The 27877-nt window shown below is 42.5% G+C and overlaps 1 protein-coding gene across 1 annotated transcript in view; it reads left to right on the forward strand.

Moving 5' to 3' along the window:
* Positions 1-27877, forward strand: part of LOC118367011 (aryl hydrocarbon receptor-like) — a 49665-nt gene that overhangs the window by 9133 nt on the left and 12655 nt on the right. Inside the window, exon 3 of the mRNA XM_035749932.1 lies at positions 24654-24769. Coding sequence (XP_035605825.1) covers positions 24654-24769 — 116 coding nt within the window. The remainder of the gene's footprint in view (positions 1-24653; positions 24770-27877) is intronic.

Raw genomic sequence — 27877 nt, forward strand, 5'->3', positions numbered from 1 at the left:
CCTAGTCATAGATGACAACAGAGAGTGGCAGTGGTGTGGGGGGTGCAAATAGAGGGGGCTGAGCACGTGCCTCTGAGGGGCCCCTGTGTTGAGGATCAGCGTGGCAGATGTGTTGTTACCTACCCTTACCGCCTGGTGACGGCCCGTCAGGAAGTCCAGGATCCAGTTGCAGAGGGATGTGTTTAGTCCCAGGGTCCTGGGCTTATTGGTGAGCTTTGAGGGCACTATGGTGTTGAACACTGAGCTGTCGTCAATGAATAGCATTCTCACATAGGTGTTCCTTTTGTCCAGGTGGGAAAGGGCAGTGTGGAGAGCAATAGAGACTGCACCATCTGTGGATCTGTTGGGGCGGTATGCAAATTGGAGTGGGTCTAGGGTTTCTGGGATGATGGTATTGATGTGAGCCATGACCAGCCTTTCAAAGCACTTCATGGCTACAGATGAGTGCTTAGGGTCGGTAGTCATTTAGACAGGTTACCTTAGTGTTCTTGGGCACAGGCACTATGGTGTTCTGCTTAAAACATGTTGATGTATTACAGACTCTGACAGGGAGAGGTTGAAAATGTCAGTGAAGACACTTAGCTAGTTGGTCAGCGCGTTTAGCTCTTCCGGTAGGCTTGTGTCATTGGGCAGCTCTGGCTATGCTGCCCTTTGTAGTCTGTAATCGTTTGCAGGCCCTGCCACATCCGACGAGCGTCAGAGCCGGTGTAGTACAACTCGATCTTAATCCTGAATTGATGCTTTGCCTGTTTAATGGTTCGTCGGAGGGCATAGCGGGTTTTTGTATAAGCTTCCAGGTTACAGTCCTGCTCTTTGAAAGTTGCAGCTCTAGTCTTTAGCTCAGTGCCTGTAATCCATGGTTTCTGGTTGGGGTATGTATGTACGGTCACTGTGGGGATGACGTCATCAATGCACTTATTGATGAAGCCATTGACAGATGTGGTGTACTCCTCACTGCCATTGGAGGAATCCCAGAACATATTCCAGCCTGTGCTAGTGAAACAATCCTTTAGCTTAGCATCTGCTTCATCTGACCACTTTTTTTATTGATCTAGTAACTGGTTCTTCCGGCTTTAAGTTTTGCTTGCAAGCAGGAATCAGGAGGATGGAATTATGGTCAGATTTGCCAAATGGAGGGTGAGGGAGAGCTTTGTATGCATCTCTGTGTGTGGAGTATAGGTGGTCCAGAGTTCTTTTCCCTCTGGTTGCACGTTTAACATGCTGATAGAAATTTGGTAAAACTGATTTAAGTTTACCTGCATCAAACTCCCCGGCTACTAGGAGCACCTGCCTCTGGGTGAGCGTTTTCTTGTTTGCTTATGGCGGAAAACAGCTCATTAAATGCTATCTTAGTGCCAGCCTCTGACTGTGGTGGTATGTAAACAGTTACAAAGAATATTGATGAAAATTCTCTCGTAGGTAATGTGGTCTGCAGCTTATTATGAGAAACAATACCTCAGGCGAACAATAGCTCGAGACTACCTTAGATATCGTGCACCAGCTGTTGTTTACAAAAATACATAGACCACCGCCCCTTGTCTTACCAGAAGCCGCTGTTCTATCCTGCCGGTACATCGTATAAACAGCATGTTTATGTATGTTGCAATTGTCGTTATTAAACCACGACTCCGTGAAGCACAAGATGTTACAGTTTTTAATATCCCGTTGGTAGTTTCATCTTCCGCATAACTCGTCCATTTTATTGTCCAAAGATTGCATGTTTGCTAGCAGAATTGAGGGGAGTGGGGGTTTATTCGATCGCCTCTGACTTCTCAGAAGGCAGCCCTCCCTCCGGCCTCTCTTTCGCCGCTTCCTCTTCACGCATATCACTGGGGTCGGGGCCTGTTCCCGAGGGAGCTGTATATCCTCCGGCTCGTCAGAGTCGTGAAAGAAGAAAAAGGATTCTGCTAGTCCGTGGTGAGTAATCGTAGTCCTGATGTCTAGAAGTTATTTTCGGTCATAGGAGACAGTAGCAGCAACATTATGTACAAAAGGACTAAAAGAACAAGTTACAAACAAACGCAGATAAGCGAACAAAAAAAACACAATCGGTTGGGGGCATGTAAAACATCTGCCTTCTGCTCCGGCGCCATATTACATCTGACCCAGTCCCCTTCAATGGAGTCATGTGTTTTTTGGTGTGAAGCTATCTAAGTAGTAGTTTTACCCAGAGGTTACTTCAGAGCGTCTGATTCTGAGAACACCCTGATAAAATGTATTGATAGTTTGATTCTATCAACAAAATTGAGGAGTTAGGCCTAATGGCCACTATGTGCAAATGGGACAGCTGTGCTGATGTTTAATGTTGTTCTTCTTTCAGTGCATTGTTGGCATCATGGCCTACTTTAATGCTCATAAATCTAAAATGGCATATGTGCAATTTACGCAACTCAACAAGTCCATATTTTCCGTTTCTTATCAAAAGCTGCACCTTAAGACAGAGTGGATTGATATGCAGGTCCATTGTTTAGGATAACAGATGTAATCCAGTGATACTATTATAGGAGTATGGTTGTTATGATTGTAGTGCACTAAAACCTTTGACATATGCTGTAAATATAGATTGAGATTAGAATGAATAATCCCTGTGGATTCTGAAATGATTCTGTTTGCTTTGGAGGGATGTTCGCCAGCATGTTCAGACTAATACTGGAATTAGCAAACAACTTTTGCTCCATGCATCACAACTCAACCACTAGTTTTAAAATCTTGTTTAATTCTCTTATCTTTCACCACAGAGAATAGGGGGAAAAAACGGTTTAGTGAGAATATCCCAACAAGGGTCTTTCTTGAACGACTCAATTAAGTGATAAGAAAATATTTCTTATTATTAAGATCATTGCTATTGTCACCATAGGAACATGTTTTCATTGATGTTAAAGGCCTTACTCCCGAATGTCATCTCAGGTCTAGAATTAAAACATTTGTCAGCAGGGTTACATTCTAAATGTAATCGGTTACAGTTACTAGTAACATAATCGGATTACTTTTTGATTCCCCCAAGAGGCATTAGAAGAAGACAAAAATGATCCATCAAATGCATTTGGTGTGTCATCATAATGGTCTCGGGCTTGTGGTCAGACTCGCTAGGTGGAAGAAACTTAAACTCAATGCTGAGTTGAATGTCATTGAGAAAACAGTAAGGTATCATAATGTAAGCAGTTCACTGTAAGGTCTACACCATGTAACAAATCAAATTTGATGTTTTTGCAAACATAAAATTGAAAAGTAATCCAAGAAGTAATCATCTAGTTTTTCAAAAGTATCTAGAATTTGATTACAATAATTTAACTGGTAACGTAATTGATTACAGTTTCACAAAATATTTAATCAGATTACATGTAACTGATTACATGAAATCAGTTACTCCCCAACCCTGCTTTTAAGGCACCATTAGCCTTTGGTTCAACATATACTGAACAAAAATATAAACGCAACTCGCAACAAAGATTTGACTGAATTACAGTTCATATAAGGAAATCAGTCAAATTAATTATTCACAAGTTTCCATGTAGGTGTGCCATTATATCCAGTGGTGGAAAAAGTACCCAATTGTCATACTTGAGCAAAAGTAAAGATACCTCAATAGAAAATGACTCACATAAAAGTGAAAGTCTCCCAGTTAAATACAACTTGAGTAAACGTCTAAAAGTATCTGGTTTAAAATATATACTTATGTATCAAAAGTAAAAGTATAAATCATTTCGAATTGATTATATTATGCAAACCAGATGGCACAATTGAATTACATTTTTTTTTCCTTTAGGAATTTCTTTAGAGCTCCCGAGTGACTCAACGGTCTAAAGCACTGCATCTCAGTCCAAGAAGCATCACTATAGTACCTGGTTTGAATCCAGGCTGTATCACATCCGGCCGTGATTGGGAGTCCCATAGGATGGCGCACATTTTGCCCAGCGTCGTCTGGGTTTGGCCGGAGTAGGCTGTTATTGTAAATAAGAATTTGTTCTTAAACTGACTTGTCTAGTTAAATAAAGGTTTTAAAAAATATATAAAGTAGATGTTGTCAAAAATGTAAATAGTAAAATACAGATACCCCAAAAAACGACTTAAGTAGTACTTGAAAGTATTTTTACTTAAGTATTTTATACCACTGATTATATCCAATGTAAAGGGAAGCTTAGAATGGCTTTAGTATATAAATAGGCACAGGCAGCAATACAAATGAACATGGACATGCAGACCTAGGACACACGTGTTATGCAACTCTTCATTGATCAGGACATAGATATAGAAAATAAATAATGTAGTGCAATTATCCCCCATGACAATGGTATGGCTGTGTTGTATGCATACGATACAAAGTTGTGGTTAGACTAATTCTAATTCTGTGGTTGTATGCTGTTGTATGTTGAATGTAAAAGTGGAGTTGCTCTTGTGTGAAACATGACGTGGGGTTAAATATACATCAATCAAATCAAATGGATTTAGTCAGTGCTTTACTTTTGCTTCACATGTCTCTATAGGCTACATCTGCACTGAAATATGTCAACATAATGCCATTATACACAGGGTGTGCAAAACATTAGGAACACTTTCCAAGCACCCCCTTTTGTTACAAGGTGTCCAAAGCATTCCACAGGGATGCTGGTCCATGTTGACTTCAATTCTTTCCCCAGTTGTGTCAAGTTGACTGGATATCCTTTGGGTGGTGGACCATTCCTGATACACACAAGAAACTGATCAGCGTGAAAAACCCAGCAGCGTTGCAGTTCTCACACTCAAACTGGTGCGCCTTGCACCTTCTACCATACCCCATTCAAAGGCACTTAAATCTTTTGTCTTGCCCATTGACCTTCTGAATGTCACACATACACAATCCATGTCTCAATTGTCTCAAGGCTTAGAAATCTTTCTTTAACCTGTCTCCTCTCCTTCATCTACACTGATTGAAGTGGATTTAACAGGTGACATCAATAAGGGATCATAGCTTTCTCCCAGATTCACCTGGTCAGTCTATGTCATGGAAAGTGCAGGTGTGTCTTGTGTTTTGTACACTCAGTGAATAATGCCAAGTCATAATTGTGTAAACAACCTTTCGTGTAATGAATATTCTATATATACTGCCACTGTGACAAGGCATGTATCCAAATCCCGTGAACAAGCTGGAAATAGTCACAAGTTGTTGTAGTATTTGGATGCAGATTTGTTACATAAGCTGCATGCCTGTTGTAAAAGTCTTGTGACACGTCATGATACTCATTGTCGTTGTTCAGTTCGGATCACAGAGGCTTTTTCAAGGACCCCCATACCTCCCTTCCCCCCTCCAGCCCCTCCCCCTTCTCTGTCCATCCTCTGCACTCAGATGAGAAAAAGGCAGAGCTCTCTCTCTTTCCGGGTTCCATGATCAGCAGTGGGTGATCCCTTCATCCCTCTCTTTCCCCTCCTCCCCCTCATCCCCTTCTTCCCGAGCTAAGCCAACCCCCATCCCCCAGTCTGTCATGTGGCCTGGTGTATTGTGGAATGCTGTGCACCGAAGGGAAGGCATGGACAATGGGTAATGTGCCCCTACCTCTAAATATGTGAACATGTTATCAGAACTCAGAGACAAATAGGCAGTGCAGGGTTTCGTGCTTACTGCCTGCATTAGCCACCGCATGTTCTTGTTAACTTGTGTGTGTGTTTTGTGCATCCATGTGTATATCAGTGGGTGCGGGGCTGTGTACATCGCATGTTCGTGCACTGCAGTGTGTCGAGGCCGAGGGAGTTGAAATGTTCTATATTTGCTCCCAGACAGTCAGAAAAAGAGGCCATTCACACAGTACTAGAATAATTAACACAGAGATATGCACAACAATGTATAGTACTAGTCAAAAGCTTTAACACCTACTCATTTAAGGGTTTTTCTTTATTTTACTTTTTTATATATTGTAGAATAATAGTGAATACATCAAAACTATGAAATAACACATAAGGAAACATGTAGCAACCAAAAAAGTGTTTAAAAAAAATATATTATTCAAAGTAGCCACCCTTTGCCTTGATGACAGCTTTGTACACACTTGGCATTCTCTCAACCAGCTTAATGAGGTAGTCAGCTGGAATGCATTTCAATTAATAGGTGTGCCTTGTTAATTTGTGGAATTTCTTTCCTTCCTAATGCATTTGAGCCAATCAGTTGTGTTGTGACAAGGTAGAGGTGTTATACAGAAGGTATCCCTATTTGTTAAAATACCAAGTCCATATTATGTGGTAATCAAAAAAGTATTAAACAAATTAAAATATATTTTAGATTCTTCAAAGTAGTAAGTAAGTGGGCCATGGCCCACAGATCCTAATCCGGGCACTTGTCCTCTCCCGTCTGTACTACAGCAACCCGCTGTTGGCTGGGCTCCCCACTTGTGCAATCATACCCCTGCAACCTATCCAGAATGCTGCAGCCAGCCTGGTTTTCAGCCTTCCCAAGTTCTCTCATGTCACACCGCTCCGTCGCACAATCCACTGGCTTCCAGTCAAAGCTCGCATTGACTACAAGACCATGGTGCTTATCTACAAAACAGCAAGAGTAAGTGCCCCTCCCTTCCTCAAACCCTACACCCCAACCTGAGCACTCCGTTCTGCCACCTCGGGTCTCTTGGCTCTCTCACCCCTGCGGGAGGGCAGCTTCGGCTTAGCCCAGTCCAAGCTCTTCTCTGTCCTGGCACCCCAATGGTGGAACCAGCTTCCACCTAAAGCTAGGACAGCAGAGTCCCTGCCCATCTTCCCGAAAACATCTGAAACCCTATCTCTTTAAACAGTATCTTAAATAATTTTCCTCACCCCCACCAGCACTTGCACTTGCCCCCCTTCTAGCTCTGACTCTACTGATAGCTATGTTATTGAGGAAAAATGTACTTTCTATGCCTGTGATATTTGGTTGACCCACCTAGCTATCTTAAGATGAATCCACTAACTGTACGTCGCTCTGGATAAGAGCGTCTGCTACATTACTCAAATATAAATGTAATCTCTTCTTCTGCCAATGTTAGTCAACATTATGGGAAACTGGGCATTTTTATACATGACCCTAAGCATGATGGGATGTTTTGATTGCTTAATTAACTCTGGAACCACACCTGTGTGGAAGCACCTGCTTTCTATGTACTTTGTATACCTAATTTACTCAAGTGTTTCCTTTATTTTGGAAGTTACATGTATGTGCTGACACACACGTTCTCTTTTTCTACATCCCTCTCTTTCTCTGGCTCTGTTGTTCTAAACACAGCAATTCAGAAGCACAGACATGCACGCTCACAGAGAGAGCTTGGTTGGTGTTAGCATGGGTGGTTTGATTCGGGCAGCGATCCAAAGTAAACGTTAGCCTTGGCCTCCGCTTCCCCAGTTTTTACTCAATCATGTCTCCCATCTGGGTCATTTGGGAGGAGCAGTTTCCCCCATGGCCAATACACACAGCCATGGCTCTTGTACATCACATTTCTAAAAGGGGTCTGTGTCATTATGGTCCCACCCCACCATTGGCTTTAATGCTTTTCGCTGATGCTCTCCAAATATAGAACCATTTCATGATTCAGGGTCCTGCACTTGTTATTCTGCATAACGTGGCAATCGAGAACCTCATTGGTGATGCAAACATAGGACTCAGCTCCGTTGTCCAGTCTCAAACGAAAGGTGTGAACTGCATTAGGGTTTTTGAATGGAACAGGTTTATCAATGAGTGCAGTAGTCCAAATAAAATGTGACTGAAAAAAGCCCTTCATGTTGAACTAAATGCCTTATTTGGTAACATTTTATCGAGTGGCTGGATGTGGGCTTGCTTTTTTACTAATTCTGTTTTTTGGCTGGGTTATTGTTTTGTCTTTGTGTCTATCATCCACATTAGTGTATCAAGTGGCCTTTTTAACGCTATGGCCAGATGCCAGTGTCAGGAAGGGATTGGCGCTGCAAATTGAAGGGATGCAAAGAGCTCTAGAACATCCCTGTAATCCACTTGTAAATAGCACGATGGGACAAATAGAAAATCGTCAAACATTTGATAAATATTGTCAGTATTTTGAAATGGGTTCCTACGGTTTTGCTGCAAGCAAGCCTCTCTGTCAGACAAATCCCAAACAACATACCTGGATCGGGTTATGAGTTCTCCTCCACAGAAAGAGTCACTAAACACAATGTGATGTGATGCCTCCATGTTGAAGGCTTGGATCGCTTCCAGTATGGCTTCTGGGTCATGAGCCCAGAGATGGTATGGGGGAGGGTGTCTGGATGCCCATAGTTGCAGCTCCATTCTCAGTCCCAGGTACCTCAGCAGTATATATCCACATTTTCCCTCCCTACTCACCCCACTACTTCAACCCCACTCCCCTCCTCCTACCACACCACACACTGATGACAAGTCAGCGATGCTGAATTTTAGAGTACATGGGCCATTCACAAGCTGTCCAATTTTCAGGGTCACTGCTTATTTGTCGGGTTTGCTTAATCAAATTCTCAGCCTGCCTCAGCCTCACATATTATGAGAGGGTGGAGGTAGGAGGCCAGTTCTGTCTAGTTTTGCTGTAGCCTATAGGCTTTAAATAAGGAAATATTAGAAAATTAACAATAAATAGTACAGGTAATGTGTAGTCACTCACAAAGAAAGCACACACATTAGTCTGGTGATCTGACAATGGTTTTGGGTGGAAGTGGTAGAACATAGGGGCATCCTATGAAATATGTATTTTTGTGTTTTTATTGCTCGTTGGCTGGTGGCTCTCTAGGTCCATTATGCTAAGTTAGGCATATTTGGCTAAAACAAGAAATGCCCTCAAGGATTTCAGGAGCACTATTATGCCATATGTAGTCAATGGCCATGTACGTTTTTCATTATGTACACTGCTGCCCACTGAAGCCTGATAACCATAGATGATCTTTGTCCTCCTCTGGACATTTAGCCAAGCAGGTGGTGGCCTACATTTTGGATGAGGAATGTTGGGAAAAAAACGTAGTGTTGTGTTAACATTTGGATTTCTGTTTAGTGACATGTTGATTTAATGTCATATGTTGAACAATCTTGAACATCCTTTTACTGTCGGTCTATAATGCTGAACTGTTATGGACTACTGAGTTCCTCCAAGCTCTCTCTCTCTCAATTCAATTTCCATTTTAAGGGCTTTATTGGCATGGGATACATGTTTACATTGTCAATAAAGGTGAAATAGATAATAAACAAAAGTGATATAAACAATACAAAAAATGTACAGTAAACATTACACTTATAAGAGTTCCAAAAGAATAAAGACATTTAAAATGTCATATTATGTCTATGTACAGTCAGTGTTGTAATGATGTGAAAATAGTTAATGTACAAAAGGGAAAATAAATAAACATAAATATATGTTGTATTTACAATGGTGTTTGTTCTTCGCTGTGTGCACTTTTCTTGAGGAAACAGGTCTCAAATATTGCTACTGTGGTGGCACACTGTGGTATTTTACCCAATAGATATGGGAGTTTATCAACATTTGATTTGTTTTCTAATTATTTGTGGGTCTGTTTAATCTGAGAGAAACATGTGTCTCTAATATGGTCAGACATTTGTCAGGAGGTTAGGAAGTGTAGCTCAGTTTCCACCTCATTTTGTGGGCAGTGTGCACATAGCCTGTCTTCTCCCGAGAGCCAGGTCTGCATTCGGCGTCCTTTCTCTATAGCAAGGCTATGCTCACTGAGTCTGTACATAGCCAAATAATTTCTTAATTTTGGGTTAGTCACAGTGGTCAGGTATTCTGCCACTGTGTACTCTCTGTTTAGGGCCAAAATAGCATTCTAGTTTGCTCTGTTTTTTTGTAAATTCCTTCCAATGTGTAAAGTAATTATCTTTTTGTTTTCTCAGGATTTGGTTGGGTCTAATTGTGTTGCTGTCCTGGGGCTCTGTGGGGTCTGTTTGTGTTTGTGAAAAGAGCCCCAGGACCAGCTTGCTTAGGGGGTTATTCTCCTGGAATCGCTTCCTTTTAGGTGGTTATAGAATTTAACGTCTCTTTTCTATATTTTGATAATTAGCGGGTATCGGCCTAATTCTTCTCTGCATCCGTCATTTGGTGTTTTACATTGTACACGGGGGATATTTTAGCAGAACTCTGCATGCGGAGTCTTAATTTGGTGTTTGTCCCATTTTGTGAAATCTTGGTTGGTGAGCGGATCCCAGACCGCACAACCATAAAGGGCAATGGGTTTTTATAACTGATTGAAGTATTTTTAGCCAGATCCTAATTGGTATGTCAAATTTAATGTTATTTTTGATGGCATAGAATGCCCTTCTTGCCTTGTCTCTAAGATCGTTCTTAGCTTTGTGGTAGTTAACAGTGGCGCTGATGTTTAGGCCGAGATATGTACAGTTTTTTGTGTGCTCCAGGGCAACGGTGTCTAGATGGAATTTGTACATTTAACATTTACATTTAAGTCATTTAGCAGACGCTCTTATCCAGAGCGACTTACAAATTGGTGCATTCACCTTATGACATCCAGTGGAACAGCCACTTTACAATAGTGCATCTAAATCTTTTAAGGGGGTGAGAAGGATTACTTTATCCTATCCTAGGTATTCCTTAAAGAGGTGGGGTTTCAGGTGTCTCCGGTAGGTGGTGATTGACTCCGCTGTCCTGGCGTCGTGGGGGAGTTTGTTCCACCATTGGGGGGCCAGAGCAGCGAACAGTTTTGACTGGGCTGAGCGGGAACTGTACTTCCTCAGTGGTAGGGAGGCGAGCAGGCCAGAGGTGGATGAATGCAGTGCCCTTGTTTGGGTGTAGGGCCTGATCAGAGCCTGGAGGTACTGAGGTGCCGTTCCCCTCACAGCTCCGTAGGCAAGCACCATGGTCTTGTAGCGGATGCGAGCTTCAACTGGAAGCCAGTGGAGAGAGCGGAGGAGCGGGGTGACGTGAGAGAACTTATATTCTCTTATATTCTTGTATTTGTGGTCCTGGCAACTGGACCTTTTTTGGAATACCATTATTTTTGTCTTACTGAGATTTACTGTCAGGGACCAGGTCAGAATCTGTGCAGAAGATCTAGTTGCTGCTGTAGACCCTCCTTGGTTGGGGACAGAAGCACCAGATCATCAGCAAACAGTTGACATTTGACTTCAGATTCTAGTAGGGTGAGGCCAGGTGCTGCAGACTGTTCTAGTGCCCCCGCCAATTCGTTGATATACAGTACCAGTCAAAAGTTTGGACACACCTACTCATTCAAGGTTTTTTTTTTTTCATTGTAGAATAATAGTGAAGACATCAAAACTATGAAATAACACATATAGAATAATATAGTAACCAAAAGTGTTAAACAAATCAAAACATATATCCCTTGATGACAGCTTTGCACACTTGGCATTCTCTCAACCAGCTTCACCTAGAATCCTTTTCCAACAGTCTTGAAGGAGTTCCCACATATACTGAGCACTTGTTTTCTGCTTTTCCTTCACTCTACAATCCAACTCATCCCTAACCATCTCAATTGGGTTGAGGTCATGTGATTGTGGAGTCCAGGTCATCTGATGCAGCACTCAATCACTCTCCTTCTTGGTCAAATAGCTCTTACACAGCCTGGAGGTGTGTTGGGTCATTGTCCTGTTGGAAAACAAATGATAGTAAGCACAAATGATAGTAAGTACAAATCAGATGGGATGGTGTATCGCTGCAGAATGCTGTGGTAGCCATTCTGATTAAGTGTGCCTTGAATTCTAAATAAATCACTGACAGTGCCACCAGCAAAGCACCCCAACACCATCACACATCCTCCTCCATGCTTCATGGTGGGAACCACACATTTTTATTTTTTTATTTTTTTTATTTCACCTTTATTTAACCAGGTAGGCTAGTTGAGAACAAGTTCTCATTTGCAACTGCGACCTGGCCAAGATAAAGCATAGCAATGTGAACAGACAACACAGAGTTACACATGGAATAAACAATTAACAAGTCAATAACACAGTAGAAAAAATGGGCAGTCTATATACAATGTGTGCAAAAGGCATGAGGAGGTAGGCGAATAATACAATTTTGCAGAATAACACTGGAGTGATAAATGATCAGATGGTCATGTACAGGTAGAGATATTGGTGTGCAAAAGAGCAGAAAAGTAAATAAATAAAAAACAGTATAAAAACAGTATGGGAATGAGGTAGGTGAAAATGGGCTATTTACCAATAGACTATGTACAGCTGCAGCGATCGGTTAGCTGCTCGGATAGATGATGTTTGAAGTTGGTGAGGGAGATAAAAGTCTCCAACTTCAGCGATTTTTGCAGTTCGTTCCAGTCACAGGCAGCAGAGTACTGGAACGAAAGGCGGCCAAATGAGGTGTTGGCTTTAGGGTCGATCAGTGAGATACATTTACATTACATTTAAGTCATTTAGCAGACGCTCTTATCCAGAGCGACTTACAAATTGGTGCATTCACCTTATGACATCCAGTGGAACAGCCACTTTACAATAGTGCATCTAAATCTTTTAGGGGGGGGGGGTGAGAAGGATTACTTATCCTATCCTAGGTATTCCTTAAAGAGGTGGGGTTTCAGGTGTCTCCGGAAGGTGGTGATTGACTCTGCTGTCCTGGCGTCGTGAGGGACCTGCTGGAGCGCGTGCTACGGATGGGTGTTGCCATCGTGACCAGTGAACTGAGATAAGGCGGAGCTTTACCTAGCATGGACTTGTAGATGACCTGGAGCCAGTGGGTCTGGCGACGAATATGTAGTGAGGGCCAGCCGACTAGAGCATACAAGTCGCAGTGGTGGGTGGTATAAGGTGCTTTAGTGACAAAACGGATGGCACTGTGATAGACTGCATCCAGTTTGCTGAGCAGAGTGTTGGAAGCCATTTTGTAGATGACATCGCCGAAGTCGAGGATCGGTAGGATAGTCAGTTTTACTAGGGTAAGCTTGGCGGCGTGAGTGAAGGAGGCTTTGTTGCGGAATAGAAAGCAGACTCTTGATTTGATTTTCGATTGGAGATGTTTGATGTGAGTCTGGAAGGAGAGTGTGCAGTCTAGCCAGACACCTAGGTACTTATAGATGTCCACATATTCAAGGTCGGAACCATCCAGGGTGGTGATGCTAGTCGGGCATGCGGGTGCCGGCAGCGATCGGTTGAAAAGCATGCATTTGGCTTTACTCGCGTTTAAGAGCGGTTGGAGGCCACGGAAGGAGTGCTGTATGGCATTGAAGCTTGTTTGGAGGTTAGATAGCACAGTGTCCAATGACGGGTCGAAAGTATATAGAATGGTGTCGTCTGCGTAGAGGTGGATCAGGGAATCGCCCGCAGCAAGAGCAACATCATTGATATATACAGAGAAAAGAGTCGGCCCGAGAATTGAACCCTGTGGCACCCCCATAGAGACTGCCAGAGGACCGGACAGCATGCCCTCCGATTTGACACACTGAACTCTGTCTGCAAAGTAATTGGTGAACCTGGCAAGGCAGTCATCCGAAAAACCGAGGCTATTGAGTCTGCCGATAAGAATATGGTGATTGACAGAGTCGAAAGCCTTGGCGAGGTCGATGAAGACGGCTGCACAGTACTGTCTTTTATCGATGGCGGTTATGATATCGTTTAGTACCTTGAGTGTGGCTGAGGTGCACCCGTGACCGGCTCGGAAACCAGATTGCACAGCGGAGAAGGTACGGTGGGATTCGAGATGGTCAGTGACCTGTTTGTTGACTTGGCTTTCGAAGACCTTAGATAGGCAGGGCAGGATGGATATAGGTCTATAACAGTTTGGGTCCAGGGTGTCTCCCCCTTTGAAGAGGGGGATGACTGCGGCAGCTTTCAATCCTTGGGGATCTCAGACGATATGAAAGAGAGGTTGAACAGTCTGGTAATAGGGGTTGCGACAATGGCGGCAGATAGTTTCAGAAATAGAGGGTCCAGATTGTCAAGCCCAGCTGATTTGTACGGGTCCAGGTTTTGCAGCTCTTTCAGAACATCTGCTATCTGGATTTGGGTAAAGGAGAACTTGGAGAGGCTTGGGCAAGGAGCTGCGGGGGGCGGAGCTGTTGGCCGAGGTTGGAGTAGCCAGGCGGAAGGCATGGCCAGCCGTTGAGAAGTGCTTATTGAAGTTTTCGATAATCATGGATTTATCGGTGGAGACCGTGTTACCTAGCCTCAGTGCAGTGGGCAGCTGGGAGGAGGTGCTCTTGTTCTCCATGGATTTCACAGTGTCCCAGAACTTTTTGGAGTTGGAGCTACAGGATGCAAACTTCTGCCTGAAGAAGCTGGCCTTAGCTTTCCTGACTGACTGCGTGTATTGGTTCCTGACTTCCCTGAACAGTTGCATATCACGGGGCTATTCGATGCTATTGCAGTCCGCCACAGGATGTTTTTGTGCTGGTCGAGGGCAGTCAGGTCTGAAGTGAACCAAGGGCTGTATCTGTTCTTGGTTCTGCATTTTTGAACGGAGCATGCTTATCTAAAATGGTGAGGAAGTTACTTTTAAAGAATGATCAGGCATCCTCAACTGACGGGATGAGGTCAACGTCCTTCCAGGATACCCGGGCCAGGTCGATTAGAAAGGCCTGCTCACAGAAGTGTTTTAGGGAGCGTTTGACAGTGATGAGGGGTGGTCGTTTGACTGCGGCTCCGTGGCGGATACAGGCAAATGAGGCAGTGATCGCTGAGATCCTGGTTGAAGACAGCGGAGGTGTATTTGGAGGGCCAGTTGGTCAGGATGACGTCAATGAGGGTGCCCTTGTTTACAGAGTTAGGGTTGTACCTGGTGGGTTCATTGATGATTTGAGTGAGATTGAGGGCATCTAGCTTAGATTGTAGGACTGCCGGGGTGTTAAGCATATCCCAGTTTAGGTCACCTAACAGAACAAACTCTGAAGCTAGATGGGGGCGATCAATTCACAAATGGTGTCCAGGGCACAGCTGGGAGCTGAGGGTGGTCGGTAGCAGGCGGCAACAGTGAGAGACTTATTTCTGGAGAGAGTAATTTTCAAAATTAGTAGTTCAAACTGTTTGGGTATGGACCTGGAAAGTATGACATTACTTTGCAGGCTATCTCTGCAGTAGACTGCGACTCCGCCCCCTTTGGCAGTTCTATCTTGACGGAAAATGTTATAGTTGGGTATGGAAATCTCTGAATTTTTGGTGGCCTTCCTGAGCCAGGATTCAGACACGGCAAGGACATCAGGGTTAGCAGAGTGTGCTAAAGCAGTGAGTAAAACAAACTTAGGGAGGAGGCTTCTGATGTTGACATGCATAAAACCAAGGCTTTTTCGATCACAGAAGTCAACAAATGAGGGTACCTGGGGACATGCGGCCTGGGTTTACCTCCACATCACCCACGGAACAGAGAAGGAGTAGTATGAGGGTGCGGCTAAAGGCTATCAAAACTGGTCGCCTAGAGCGTTGGGGGCAGAGGATAAGAGGAGCAGGTTTCTGGGCATGGTAGAATATATTCAGGGCATAATGCTCAGACAGGGGTATGGTGGGGTGCGGGTACAGCGGAGGTAGGCCCAGGCACTGGGTGATGATGAGAGGTTGTATCTCTGGACATGCTGGTTGTAATGGGTGGTGAGGTCACCGCATGTGTGGGAGGTGGGACAAAGGAGGTAACAGGGGTATGCAGAGTGGATCTAGGGGCTCCATTGTGAACTAAAACAATGATAACTAACCTGAACAACAGTATACAAGGCATATTGACATTTGAGAGAGACATACAGCGAGGCATACAGTAATCACAGGTGTTGAATTGGGAAAGCTAGCTAAAAACAGTAGGCGAGGCTAATCAGCTAGCACAACAAACAGCAGGTAAAATGGCGTTGACTAGGCAATTGGGCCGACAGATAAAACAAACAAGCAGAATGGAGTACCGTGATTAATGGACAGTCCAGCGTGCTTCAGCTATGTAGCCAAGAGATCAGTGTCCAGGAGGCAGCGGTGGATGGGCAGGGAAGCTGGACTGGCGAGTGTTATCCAGGTTTTAAAAAAACTAACAATGACTAAATAGCTTGTAGCTAGTTAGCTGGTTAGCGTCTGGAGGTTCTTGAGTGAGTCATAAAAATAAAATAAAAATTAAAAGTAACAGCGATTCCGTATTGCAGTGGGTGAGGCAGGTTTCCGGAAGGTATAAAGAAAATAAAAATCAGAAAGAGATAGAAAGTAAATGGGTTCAGAGAGTGTTTGGGACGCGGTGATTCAGACGGTTAGCAGGCCTGTGCTAACAAGCTAACAGTTCGTAGGCCCGGGCTAGACAAGGTAGCGGACCGGAGCTAGACAAGCTAGACGTTAGCAGGCCGAATTAGCAAGCAGGGAGATAGCGAGGGCTAGAGAGTTAACCTTTGGGGGACGTCGCGATGGGGTGAGCCCAGGAGTATGCTACAGGTGCTCTAGTACGCTAGGTGAGCTGGAGACACAGCGTTTCAGAGAGCTCGCGGGCCTTGGCCAGCAGATGGATCTTTGGCGATGTCGCAACGGAAAAGCCTGTTGAAACCACCTCAGACGACTATGTCGGCGGACCAGTCGTGATGGATCGGCGGGGCTCCGTGTCGGCAGTAAAGGGTCCAGGCCAATTGGCAAAAGAGGTATTGTTGGACCTCTTCGGCTAGTCGGGAGATGGGCTTAGCTCGAGGTTAGCTCAAGGCTAACTGGTGCTTGCTTTGGGACAGAGACGTTAGCCAGGAGAAGCCACTCGGATTGCAGCTAGCTAGTTGCGATGATCCGGTGTAAAGGTTCAGAGCTTGCGGTAGGAATCCGGAGATGTGGTAGAGAAAAAACAGTCTGATATGCTCTGGGTTGATGTCGCTGGTGTCCTAGTTAGCTTTGAAGACCGCTAGCAGTGGCTAACTGAGTACTAGCTAGTTAGCTGGCTAGCTTCTGATGGGGGTTCGGTTCTAAAGTATAGAAAAAGCAGATCCGTACCACATTGGGTGATGCGGGTTGCAGGAGAGTATATTCAGCCTATAGTTGGAAAGTGAGATTAAAATATGTACGAAATATATACAGAAAAAAACGAGGAAAACTATATTTACACCAGACAGGACGGGACAAGACAAAACACACGTCCGACTGCTACGCCATCTTGGATCTATGATCCATGTGGAGATCCTCAGTTCACCTACTCTGCGTCTCACAAAGACACGGCGGTTGGAACCAAAAATATCACATTTGGACTCATCAGACCAAAGGACAGATTTCCTTCAGTATAATGTCCATTGTGTTTCTTGTGTTTCTTGGCCCAAGCAAGTCTTGTTGGTGTCCTTTAGAAGTAAAAATAAAGAAAAACCCTTGAATGAGAAGGTGTGTCCAAACTTTTGACTGGTAATGTATATGTTGAAAAGGGTGGGGCTTAAGCTGCATCCCTGTCTCACCCCCCAGCCCTGTGGAAATAAATGTGTGTGTTTTTTGCCCATTTTAACCGCACACTTGTTTGTGTACATGGATTTTATAATGTCGTATACCACATTCCATCAATTTGTATAGCAGGCTCTCATGCCAAATTGAGTCAAAAGCTTTTTTGAAGCCAACTGTCACTGGTGTAGAGAGGAGTAGGCAGTCGCAGGTTTAGAACTACTGAATTTATTTAAGCACCGTAGAACAAAGCGGGAAGAATCCCAAACACTGTTGTGCTGCTCTAAATATATCTTCATCAAGAAAAAGGCACAGGGCGAACCCAAAGTGCAAAATATAAAGTACTCAGGAAATAGTAGGAGAGATTCCTCTCAGGAAAACAAGTAACATGTATAATGACCGACAAAGACAAATGGCAGTGTATGGGAGTATATATACAGTGGTAGAATGGGGATTGGAACCAGGTGTGTGTAACGATGACAAGACAAGTCCGGGGTTGATGAGTGAAGGGCTGGACAGGAGCGGGAGCCAAATCGAAGGCTGGTGTGACATCAACAAATAATGATAAGACTTTGCCTTTTCTTTGGTTTGTTCGTTTGTCAATTAGGGTGTGCAGGGTGAAAACGTGGTCTGTCCACTTTTGTGGATTGTGGTGACCATTCCTTGGTTGATCAGTCCCTGTTTCCAAATATTGTAAAATAGATTTAGTCTGTAAAATGTGTATAAGATGTATAAATTGAAGGTAAACGGCAAAGTGTTTATTAGTTTACTCCAATTGGGGGATCGGTGGTAGGGTTTGCGGGGAACAATAATAAAGGTATATTCTTTTTTTTAAAGTATGTATGTCTATATAGGTATGTGTATGTATATATGTGTATATGTGGGGGATTGGAAATGATACAGACAATTACATTGATGGAACCAATATTCTTTCCGCAATATTAAGCTGATCCCTAAGAAAACAAAAACAAATGAGAAACCAATGTAAAATATATTTAGTTGATCTATAATTTATGAGTTCGTCAGTGAAAATAAAGCCCAGGCAACACAGTAGGGCTTCAGTAATCACTTTGGAGGCATATCTTTTTCCTCATGGATGCGTTGGAGAGCCATGTGACAGAGCAGCACCACAAAGCGCAGTGACTTACTACAATGGCATCAATAACAACAACATTTACCGCAGCAGACTGACTGACAAAACGCCTCTCAGGCCAAAGGACATGACACTGAGCCTGGGTAATGCAGCTTGCTACATACCCAGTCGCTGCGTTATGCAATGTATGTCAACAGACCATGAAAGGGCTAGCTTAAGATCGGAATATCAATGTATGGTTACCTATTATGGAAGGTAATGATTTCTACTTTCTGCAAGCACGTTTTTAGCGTTGATGTGATGGTGAACATAGACCATTTGTCTTTAGGGTCAATGGATGCTCGTTTGAGTTGGTACAGTAACACAACAAGATCTAGGGCATGGACATTTTCAACTCACAAATACTCACAGTCCATATGATATGTCTGATGTCCATAAGATGATATGATATGTCAAACCCCTGATAGAGAGAATGGTGTGGGAATTAGGTCAGTGTGTCCACTCAACGGCTTGCACTAAAGCTCCGTGTGAGAGGTCCAAGCCCTGTCAAACACCCATACAAAAGCTCTTATGTCATCAGTTGTCGGCCCTCCAATCCTCTCCTACTCTTTTTTTCTGGTGGCCCTTCACAGACACCAAAAGGGCTGACCCAGACCCCATTCACACAATCATGTCAAGACATCACCTTAGGAGTCAAGGGTTGTCTTGGGTCACAGCACAGTGTTGTTATAGGGGTCAGAGATGAATACGGCCAACCGCTGGTCCCATTTCCATGACATCATCAGGGTTCCAAACTTTTCTTTCATTCGCCCATCATCTCTTCTCCATTTGTTGGGTTCGTTTAATGAATCAATGAGAGACTGACTCAATAGATTGATTGAATAGAAAACTCTCCGAAGTTGAAAAGCCATGGTTTTTGTTTGTAACTAATACAGTTCTGTATCACTTCTGTGGAGATTGTTGGGTTAGAATATGGTATTGTATTGCAGTACATTGCATTGTATAAGTGATCATAGTGTTAACCTTAGCAGTAAACCATTTACTGGGCATTCAGAAAGTATTCAGACTCTTGACTTTTCCCACATTTTGTTATGTTACAGTCTTATTCTAAAATTGATTCAATATTTGTTTTCCTTCATCAATACCCCATAATGACAAAGCAAAAATAGGTTTTTAGATTTTTTTTTAGATAAAAAAACATGACATTTACATAAGTATTCAGACCCTTTACTGAGTACTTTGTTGAAGCACCTTAGGCAGCGATTACATTTCAAGTACCAGCTCTGGCTGGGCCACTCAAAGACATTCAGAGACTTGTCCCGAAGACACTGCTGCGTTGTCTTGGCAGTGTGCTTAGGGTCGTTGTCCTGAAGGAGAACCTTTGCCCCAGTCTGAGGTCCTGAGCACTCTGGAGTAAGTTTTCAACAAGGATCTCTCTGGACTTTGCTCCATTCATCTATCCCTCGATCCTGACTAGTCTCCCAGTCCCTGTTGCTGAAAAACATCCCCGCAACATGATGCTGGCACCACAATGCTGACGCTTGGCATTCAGGCCAAAGAGTTCAATCTTGGTTTAATCAGACCAGAGAATCTTGTTTCTCATGAGAGTCTGAGAGTCTTTAGGTGCCTTTTGGCAAACTGCAAGCAGGCTGTCATGTGATTTTTTACTGAGGAGTGGCTTCCGTCTGGCCACTCTACATAAAGGCCTGATTGGTGGAGTGCTGAGCACTTGTTGGCTGCTTTTCCTTCACTCTGCAGTCCAACTCATCCCAAACCAACTCAATTGGGTTGAGGTCATGTGATTGAGGAGGCCAGGTCATCTGATGCAGCACTCCATCACTCCCTTCTTGGTCAAATCTCTCTTACATAGCCTGGAGGTGTGTTGGGTCATTGTCCTGTTGAAAAACAAATGATAGTCCCACTAAGCTCAAACCAGATGGGATGGCGTATCGCTGCAGAATGCTGTGTTAGCCATGCTGAATAAGTGTCCCTTGAATTCTAAATAAATCACTGACAGTGTCACCAGAAAAGCACTCCCACATCATCACATCCTCCTCCATGCTTCATGGTGGGAACCACACATGCAGAGATCATCCTAAAAGACATGACGGTTGGAACCAAAAATCTCAAATTTGGACTCATCAGACCAAAGGACAGATGTCCACTGGTCTAATGTCCATTGCTTGTGTTTCTTGGCCCAAGCAAGTCTCTTCTTTCTTATTGGTGTCCTTTAGTAGTGGTTTCTTTGCAGCAATTCGACCATGAAGGCCTGATTCACACAGTCTCTTCTGAACAGTTGATGTTGAGATGTGTCTGTTACTTGAACTCTGTGAAGCATTTATTTGGGCTGCAATTTCTGAGGCTGGTAACTCTAATGAACTTATCCTCTGCAGCAGAGGTAACTCTGGGCCGTCCTTTCCTGTGGTGGTCCTTATAATAGACAGTTTCATCATAGCACTTGATGGTTTTTGCGACTGCACTTGAAGAAACTTTCAAAGTTCTTGACATTTTCCGGATTGACTGACCTTCATGTCTTAAAGTAATGATATTCTGTCATTTCTCTTTGCTTATTAGAGCTGTTTTTACCATAATATGAACTTGGTCTTTTACCAAATAGGGCTATCTTCTGTATACCATCCCTACCTTGTCACAGCCGAACTGATTGGCTCAAACGCATTAAAAAGGAAAGAAATTCCACAAATGGACTTTTAACAAAGCACACCTGTTAAATGAAATGCATTCCAGATGACTACCTCATGAAACTGGTTGAGAGAATGGAAAGAGTATGCAAAGCTGTCATCGAGGAAAATGGTGGCTACTTTGAAAATGTCCAATATAAATATATAGTTTTTCTGTTTTTAACACTTCTTTGGTTACTACATGATTCCATGTGTTTTTTCATAGTTTTGATGTCTTCACTATTATTTTGCAATGTAGAAAATAGTTTAAAAAAATAAGAAAAACCCTTGAATAAGGCATCCAAACATTTGACTGTACTGTATATAGTGTATATTTTGTCTTGCCCACATTAAGTACACGTTTTTAACCAACCAGGGCTTTTTGTAAGGCAACAAAGTCAGATTGCAGCTCTAACAATGTCTGGTCTACAGTTGGGATAATGGCATACATAATAGTATCGTCTGCATACAGATACATATTACACTTTTTAACAGATAGGCCAGTGTTAGTTATTTAAATAGCAAGGAGAACAGGTCCCAATACTGACCCCTTTGGTACACCTTTAATAATATCCATGAACCTAGACTTCTCACCATCAGAAATCATACATTGTGTCCTGTCTGACAGATCATTCTCAAACCACTTGCAGGAAGCCTGAACCAGGCATATTTCAGTCAACATTTGAATGGAAGTGTGATGGTCAACAGTGTCAAAGGCCTTGGGAAGGTATATAATAAACAAGGCAGCACAGTGATTTTTATGATCTAAGCAATTTAACACTATCTAAAAACAAGCGTGGCGGCTGAAACAGCGCTTTGTCCAGGTCTAAAACCGGATTGGTGCACATTAAGAATGGAGTGAAAAGTTCAACAAGTTATTGGCCAGGGATTCAAAATCTTTGGAAAGGCAATATCTTTTTCAGATTTGATGGTAGTTATCTAAGTCAGAAGGATGTCCTCTGTTATGTAAGGGGAGGACATGTGCCACTTTCCAGATCTTAGGGGTAACACCAGAAACAATTGTCCAATTAAAGATATAGGTCAACGGTTCTGCAATACGTGGGGCAGAGAGCTGCAGTAAAAAGGGATTAAGTGAATCAGCCCCTGCATCTTTAGCAAAACACTTAGTACATCATAGCCATCAAAAGGTTGAAATGAAAATAAAGTATGTTAGTCTATTATTACATAATTCTCTACAATCTGTTTCCCGAGGTGACTAGAGCATCCTTTCTACTGTACATATTACTATAGAATGTATTATTGGAAACAAATGATCAGGCCTACTGTACATATTACTGTAGAATGTATTATTGGAAACAAATTATCAGGTCTACTGTACATATTACTGTAGAATGTATTATTGTAGAAACAAATGATCAGGCCTACTGTACATATTACTGTAGAATGTATTATTGTCATGAAACAAATGATCAGGCCTACTGTACATATTACTGTAGAATGTATTATTGGAAACAAATGATCAGGTCTAATAAAACGACATATTACTGTAGAATGTATTATTGAAACAAATTATCAGGCCTACAGTGGAACATATTACTGTAGAATGTCATTTTATAACAGGTGAATGGTAAGCGAAATAATGAGTATTATCTCTCATACTAGTAGAGGTGAGTTTCTCTTTCAAACAATACCCAGACCTTGTCTAGCTAACGTTATCCAAACATATTACTGTATAATTTATTATTGGAAACAAACGACCAGGCCTACTGTACATATAACTGTAGAATGTATTATTGGAAACAAATGATCAGGTCTACTGTACATATTACCGTAGAATGTATTATTGGAAACAAATTATCAGGTCTACTGTACATATTACTGTATAATTTATTATTGGAAAGAAACGACCAGGCCTACTGTACATATAACTGTAGAATGTATTATTGGAAACAAATCTAGATTGGAACTGTTGCAGTTAAAATACAAGTCCTCATTTTTATTCTGAACTGGAATAAAACATATTGAAGCAAGATGCTTTTTGAGGCAAACACTCACACTGGTCTGGGTGGCTCATCTACAGCAGGAAGTGATCTCCTGCCTGACTGAGAAATTAGTTGATGTTCTGGGCAAATTTGGCACCACTATCCTATGCGAGTCAGGGTTGTAAACTCTGGCATACTTAAAAAACAAGTACAGAAACAGTCTCAAGACTGAGCATTACCTCCGTGTTACACTGTCATTACCTGGGTCCAGAATAGACATGCTTTTTGAAAACTTCAACCTGTGCGATTTGATCTATCAGCTTATTCCAGAGTAAACAAATAGTTATCGTATTTTAACAGCAACAGTTCCAATTTAGACTTTGTTTTTCAACATTACTTTCTACAGTAAGCCGGATCATTTTTCACCTGTACTGTTACTGTGCCTGTGTGTGTGTTCTGTTATACATCTGTGTGATGTGGTCAATCAGTTTATTCCAGTTCAGAATGAAAGTTATTTATTGTATTTTAACAGCAACAGTTAAAATACAATATACAGATATGTAAGAGTGTTTTTAATGGGGAACAATATACATGAATAGCTATTTATATGGCTACTTCTTTTCATTGTGTCTTTGTTTTTTTTCTATATTCCATTTGTTTTAGGCATAAGGGTAATGAAATGTACCAATATGTACGCATATTTAATAAGCTTGGGTCCCAGGAAAACATAGAATTTCTCTTTTGTCTCTTTTGGCTCCCAGGCTGAAAATTTTTAAGAACCCCTGGACTAGAGGACTCCCTCTAGTGGAATGAGATGAATTTGCAGAGACTATTCTTGGATGACTTGAGGGAGGATGGGTAAGGTAAAGTAGAAAGAAGGAGCATGGGAGAGGGAGGAGGGGAGAGGGGGATAGAGCTCAGCGAGCAGAGAAAGAAAAGTGCAAATATAGTGACGCCCGAAGGAGTTGTCACCTCATTTCACTCTGATGCAGCATTAATGTGTCTCTCTCACTCTCCCTCTGAGTGCTGCTTCTCCAGCAATGCTATTTTCTCTTAATTCTGCCATAGACAGGAGGCTACGGTTTGCACAATGAATGACGTGTCACTGTGATTGTTGAATATCATTGCGTGTCAAAGATGTTTCAATTTGCATTTCATTTTTTCATTTCACTCTCCGCTGTTGGACGACAGAATTTTCCAAAGACTATTGCTGTGTGTTGCTACTGAAGACTACTTTTACAACAGACCAGTGATTTCATATTTTTTTGACACCATGCACTATGAGTCTTAAGGTGAATGACCACAAACAAAGTAGGTGAAAAATCAGTGAGAACTCTCAAAGCATCACAGTCTGTTTAGAACGCTGAGATGACCTCCCGTTCTTTTTTTCAACCATGAATGTGCTGATGTGTTGGCTCCCAAGCCATTATGATGTAACCAGGTTAGACAAAGGTAAAAGGTCTGGATAGTAATTTTTTAAGATGCTATTTGAGGAAACTTTTATGAGCTGGGATCCTGTCGTGCGTACAGTGTGGTTAGTGTACTAAACATAAAGCATTCTGACATTCTGACATTCACAGCAGTGCTTTGTAAACATTATTACAGGACTAACGCCTGTCACTCTCCCTCTCTCCCTCTCTCTCTCTCTCTCTCTCCCTCTCTCTCTGCAGTAGCCCTGAAGAACTGTACTTGCAACGGAGAGCTGGCCAATGGTGGTAGCGATGACAACGGCAAAGCCACGGGATTGGCCGATAGTTGGCTGCCTGAAGGCGAACTCTTGCTGCAGGTCAGCGCTAAGGGCTTGTCATGGCCTAACTTCAGCTGACTGCACTGCCAGCTGAATCGCTGTGTGTGTGTGTGTGTGTGTGTGTGTGTGTGTGTGTGTGTGTGTGTGTGTGTGTGTGTGTGTGTGTGTGTGTGTGTGTGTGTGTGTGTGTGTGTGTGTGTGCGCGTGTGTGCGTGCATGTGAATGAGTCTGGACCACGTTCATGTTTTTTCTTTTAGCAGAAAATCAGTTTGGACAGAGAGACAGGGACTCAGGGATAGCGTATCAGTCAATATGTCTGCTCCTGTCTATGTCTGTCTGAGGCTCCCATATGAAATGTGTGAGTGCCACTTGGAGTCAGCTGAGTCGGCTAACCGTGTGGCTTAACATGCCCCTTTGGATATTTTTGCAAGATAGGCACCAAAGCACTTGAGAAAATATCTCCTTTTCAAAAATAATAAACATCAAAATATGGAATCTTCTAAAATAAAAAAAATAAAAACACTCCTCTTTTGGGAACTACAAGGCTTAATATCCAGTGATGAAATGTCGGATAAACCTCATAACTCATTAGCCAGCACTTTGTCTTTAATTCAACATGTAACAGGGCAGGTAGCCTAGGCAGTTAGAGTGTTTTGGGCCAGTAACTGAATGGTCGCTGGCTCGAATCCCCGAGCGGACTATAAAAATATGTCCATGTGCCCTTGACAAGGCATTTAACTCTAGTCGCTCTGAATAAGAGTGTCTGCTAAATGACGGAAATGTACATCTGCTTATTAATTCCCAAGGCTCTAGAATACATTAATATGCTACACCTCAATTTGTCATTCTAGTATTCATTGTCATTTCATTTACTTTACAATTCCAACTCTAGGGAGCTATTTTAATTTTGTTTCTCTATATGTGTTATTGAGTGGAGAGTGAGCTAGTTGGCTGCCAAATCTCTTTTGGATACGCTAGAGTCATTGATTTTCCAGTCCAGTTCCCCTCTATGTGCAGCACAGTGGAATTCCAGAGTATAGCAGAGGAAACAGTCTGCCAGCCGTCCTTGCTCTATGAACAAAGTTTCATTATTAAGATAAACCTACATCTCTCCGATGTGTTAGTAATGAAGCATGAAAGCTCATTCTGGGGAGGAGGAATTAGTCAAGATGGAATCTTTTAGTCAGATTGAGATAACAGCCATGGGACATTGTAAAAGACTGGGAGACAGGAAGAAAAGGCAAAGTTAAGGGAAGAAGCAGAGAAGGTGAACGGTGAAGAGGGCTATTTCTGACCATGTCTGATTTTCTCTCTCCTCATTTTCTTCTCTGTAGTTCAACGTCAGACACTTGGTAGTGAATTATAGAGGAGCTGTGAGGTCATTCATTATTTACAGCAGGAGAGGAGGAGGAAAAGAGAGGCAAAACAGATTAATTGAGTTTTCGCCCTTCACTGTCATTGTTGAAAATAGACAGACTGAGGACAGCCTGTTTTCAACCTCTTATACTCAAAGTAGTCCCCCAGAAGCCTAACACTACCGTCAAGTGGGAAAGTAGTTCTGCAGAATGCTGGCAGATACTGTAAGTGTTCATACGGTACAAGCATGCTCAAATGGAGACCCATTAGAGATGTGATCTCTATTCTGCTCATCCAGGAAGTCTACAATCTAGCTTGTACAAATTGTGGTTCTCTAGAGTTCAAGGACATTAAATACTCACTTCAAGGCAGTGTTTTAGTACTCGAGTCCAGGACTCTGACTTGACTCATGACCCACCTTAGACTTGACCAGTGGTGAATCGGACTTGGACTCAACCAGTTGTAACTTTCTTTTCAGAAAATCACTCTCTTTTCGATAATTCAACATACCAGCTACAACAGCAAATGTTTGATAGCTGTATTATCTATTTAGTGTGGCTTGCGAAAGCAGACACCCTCTTAATAATGTACCACTTATTTCAGACTTTATTGTAGTTATTCCTTGCAACGCTACTCCTCTTACACCATTTAAGTGAGAAATGCCATTCAAACTATGAAACGTGCAGACTGGTTAGCACCAATGTGTTTGCATACAACTTTTTGATTACATATATATGTTCTAAAGGCCCTATTATTACAAATTCCCACGACTTCTCATGCCATGCAGTTCACCCCAGCCCCCATACTCACTAACCAAACTACAATAACGACCCCACTTATTATAGCTAACCCATGACCTTACCTATCTTAAACATTCAGTATTACTACTGCAATGTACAGCTACTAGCACCTCTGGGCTACTTACCTCTACTTGGTCTCCCACTGAAGGATACTATCCACTATTTATAAAACAGTCACTCCCTCTACTACACCAGCCTCGATTTTTCAACACTAACACAATTCTAAACTTCTTCCACAAGGTGCACCATGATATTTCTCTCACCAAATGATAGGCTAAAACTTTTCTAATTCCTCACGAGCAAAAGTGTAGTAGTCTGAGTGTATCCAAAGTAATACGGTTGTTATAGTAGTCTTATCAAAGTAATGAGACCAGATATTTTAATATATTTAACTTTGACTATATTTCACTTCTTCAACTACCACAAAAATACTTTTAAAGAGCTGAAGCAAGTCACACAATTGTTCTTCACTGAAAATTACCATCTATTTAGCCTTACAAATGTGCAACACTGTAATGAAGTGTTGCTTTAAAAAAATGATTGGAGAGCAATACAAAGAACTCAGACTCGAACACTAGGGACTTGGGACTCAACTGACTCGAAGTTTAGTGACTTGACTACTTCACTGCTTCAACGTATATGGAACAGTCTTCATAGGGTGTCTGCCACTAGGGGCTTGCAACATTTATTTCACTTCACTAATTTGTAGTTGCTGAATGCCTGGGACATTAGACCCTGGAATCTGGCTATTTACTGTACTTCCAAGATGGTGTACAAACCATCCAAGCTGACATGAGGATGTTTGTGTTTTGCTGGACTGCAGTGCTTACACACAGAGGATCTGGTGCAGATAATTGGGGTGAATCACTGATTATTAGTGAAAGAGCAACATGACATCGCCATACTTTAGTCATGGCTCAGCCCCTGGGAAGACTGAGTGTACTTTCTGTGTTTGCACCCATTGCACTGTCCGTACATGAGTTTGTTCATG

The sequence above is a fragment of the Oncorhynchus keta genome, chromosome 34 (assembly GCF_023373465.1).
Source record: "Oncorhynchus keta strain PuntledgeMale-10-30-2019 chromosome 34, Oket_V2, whole genome shotgun sequence".
Lineage (NCBI taxonomy): Eukaryota > Metazoa > Chordata > Actinopteri > Salmoniformes > Salmonidae > Oncorhynchus > Oncorhynchus keta.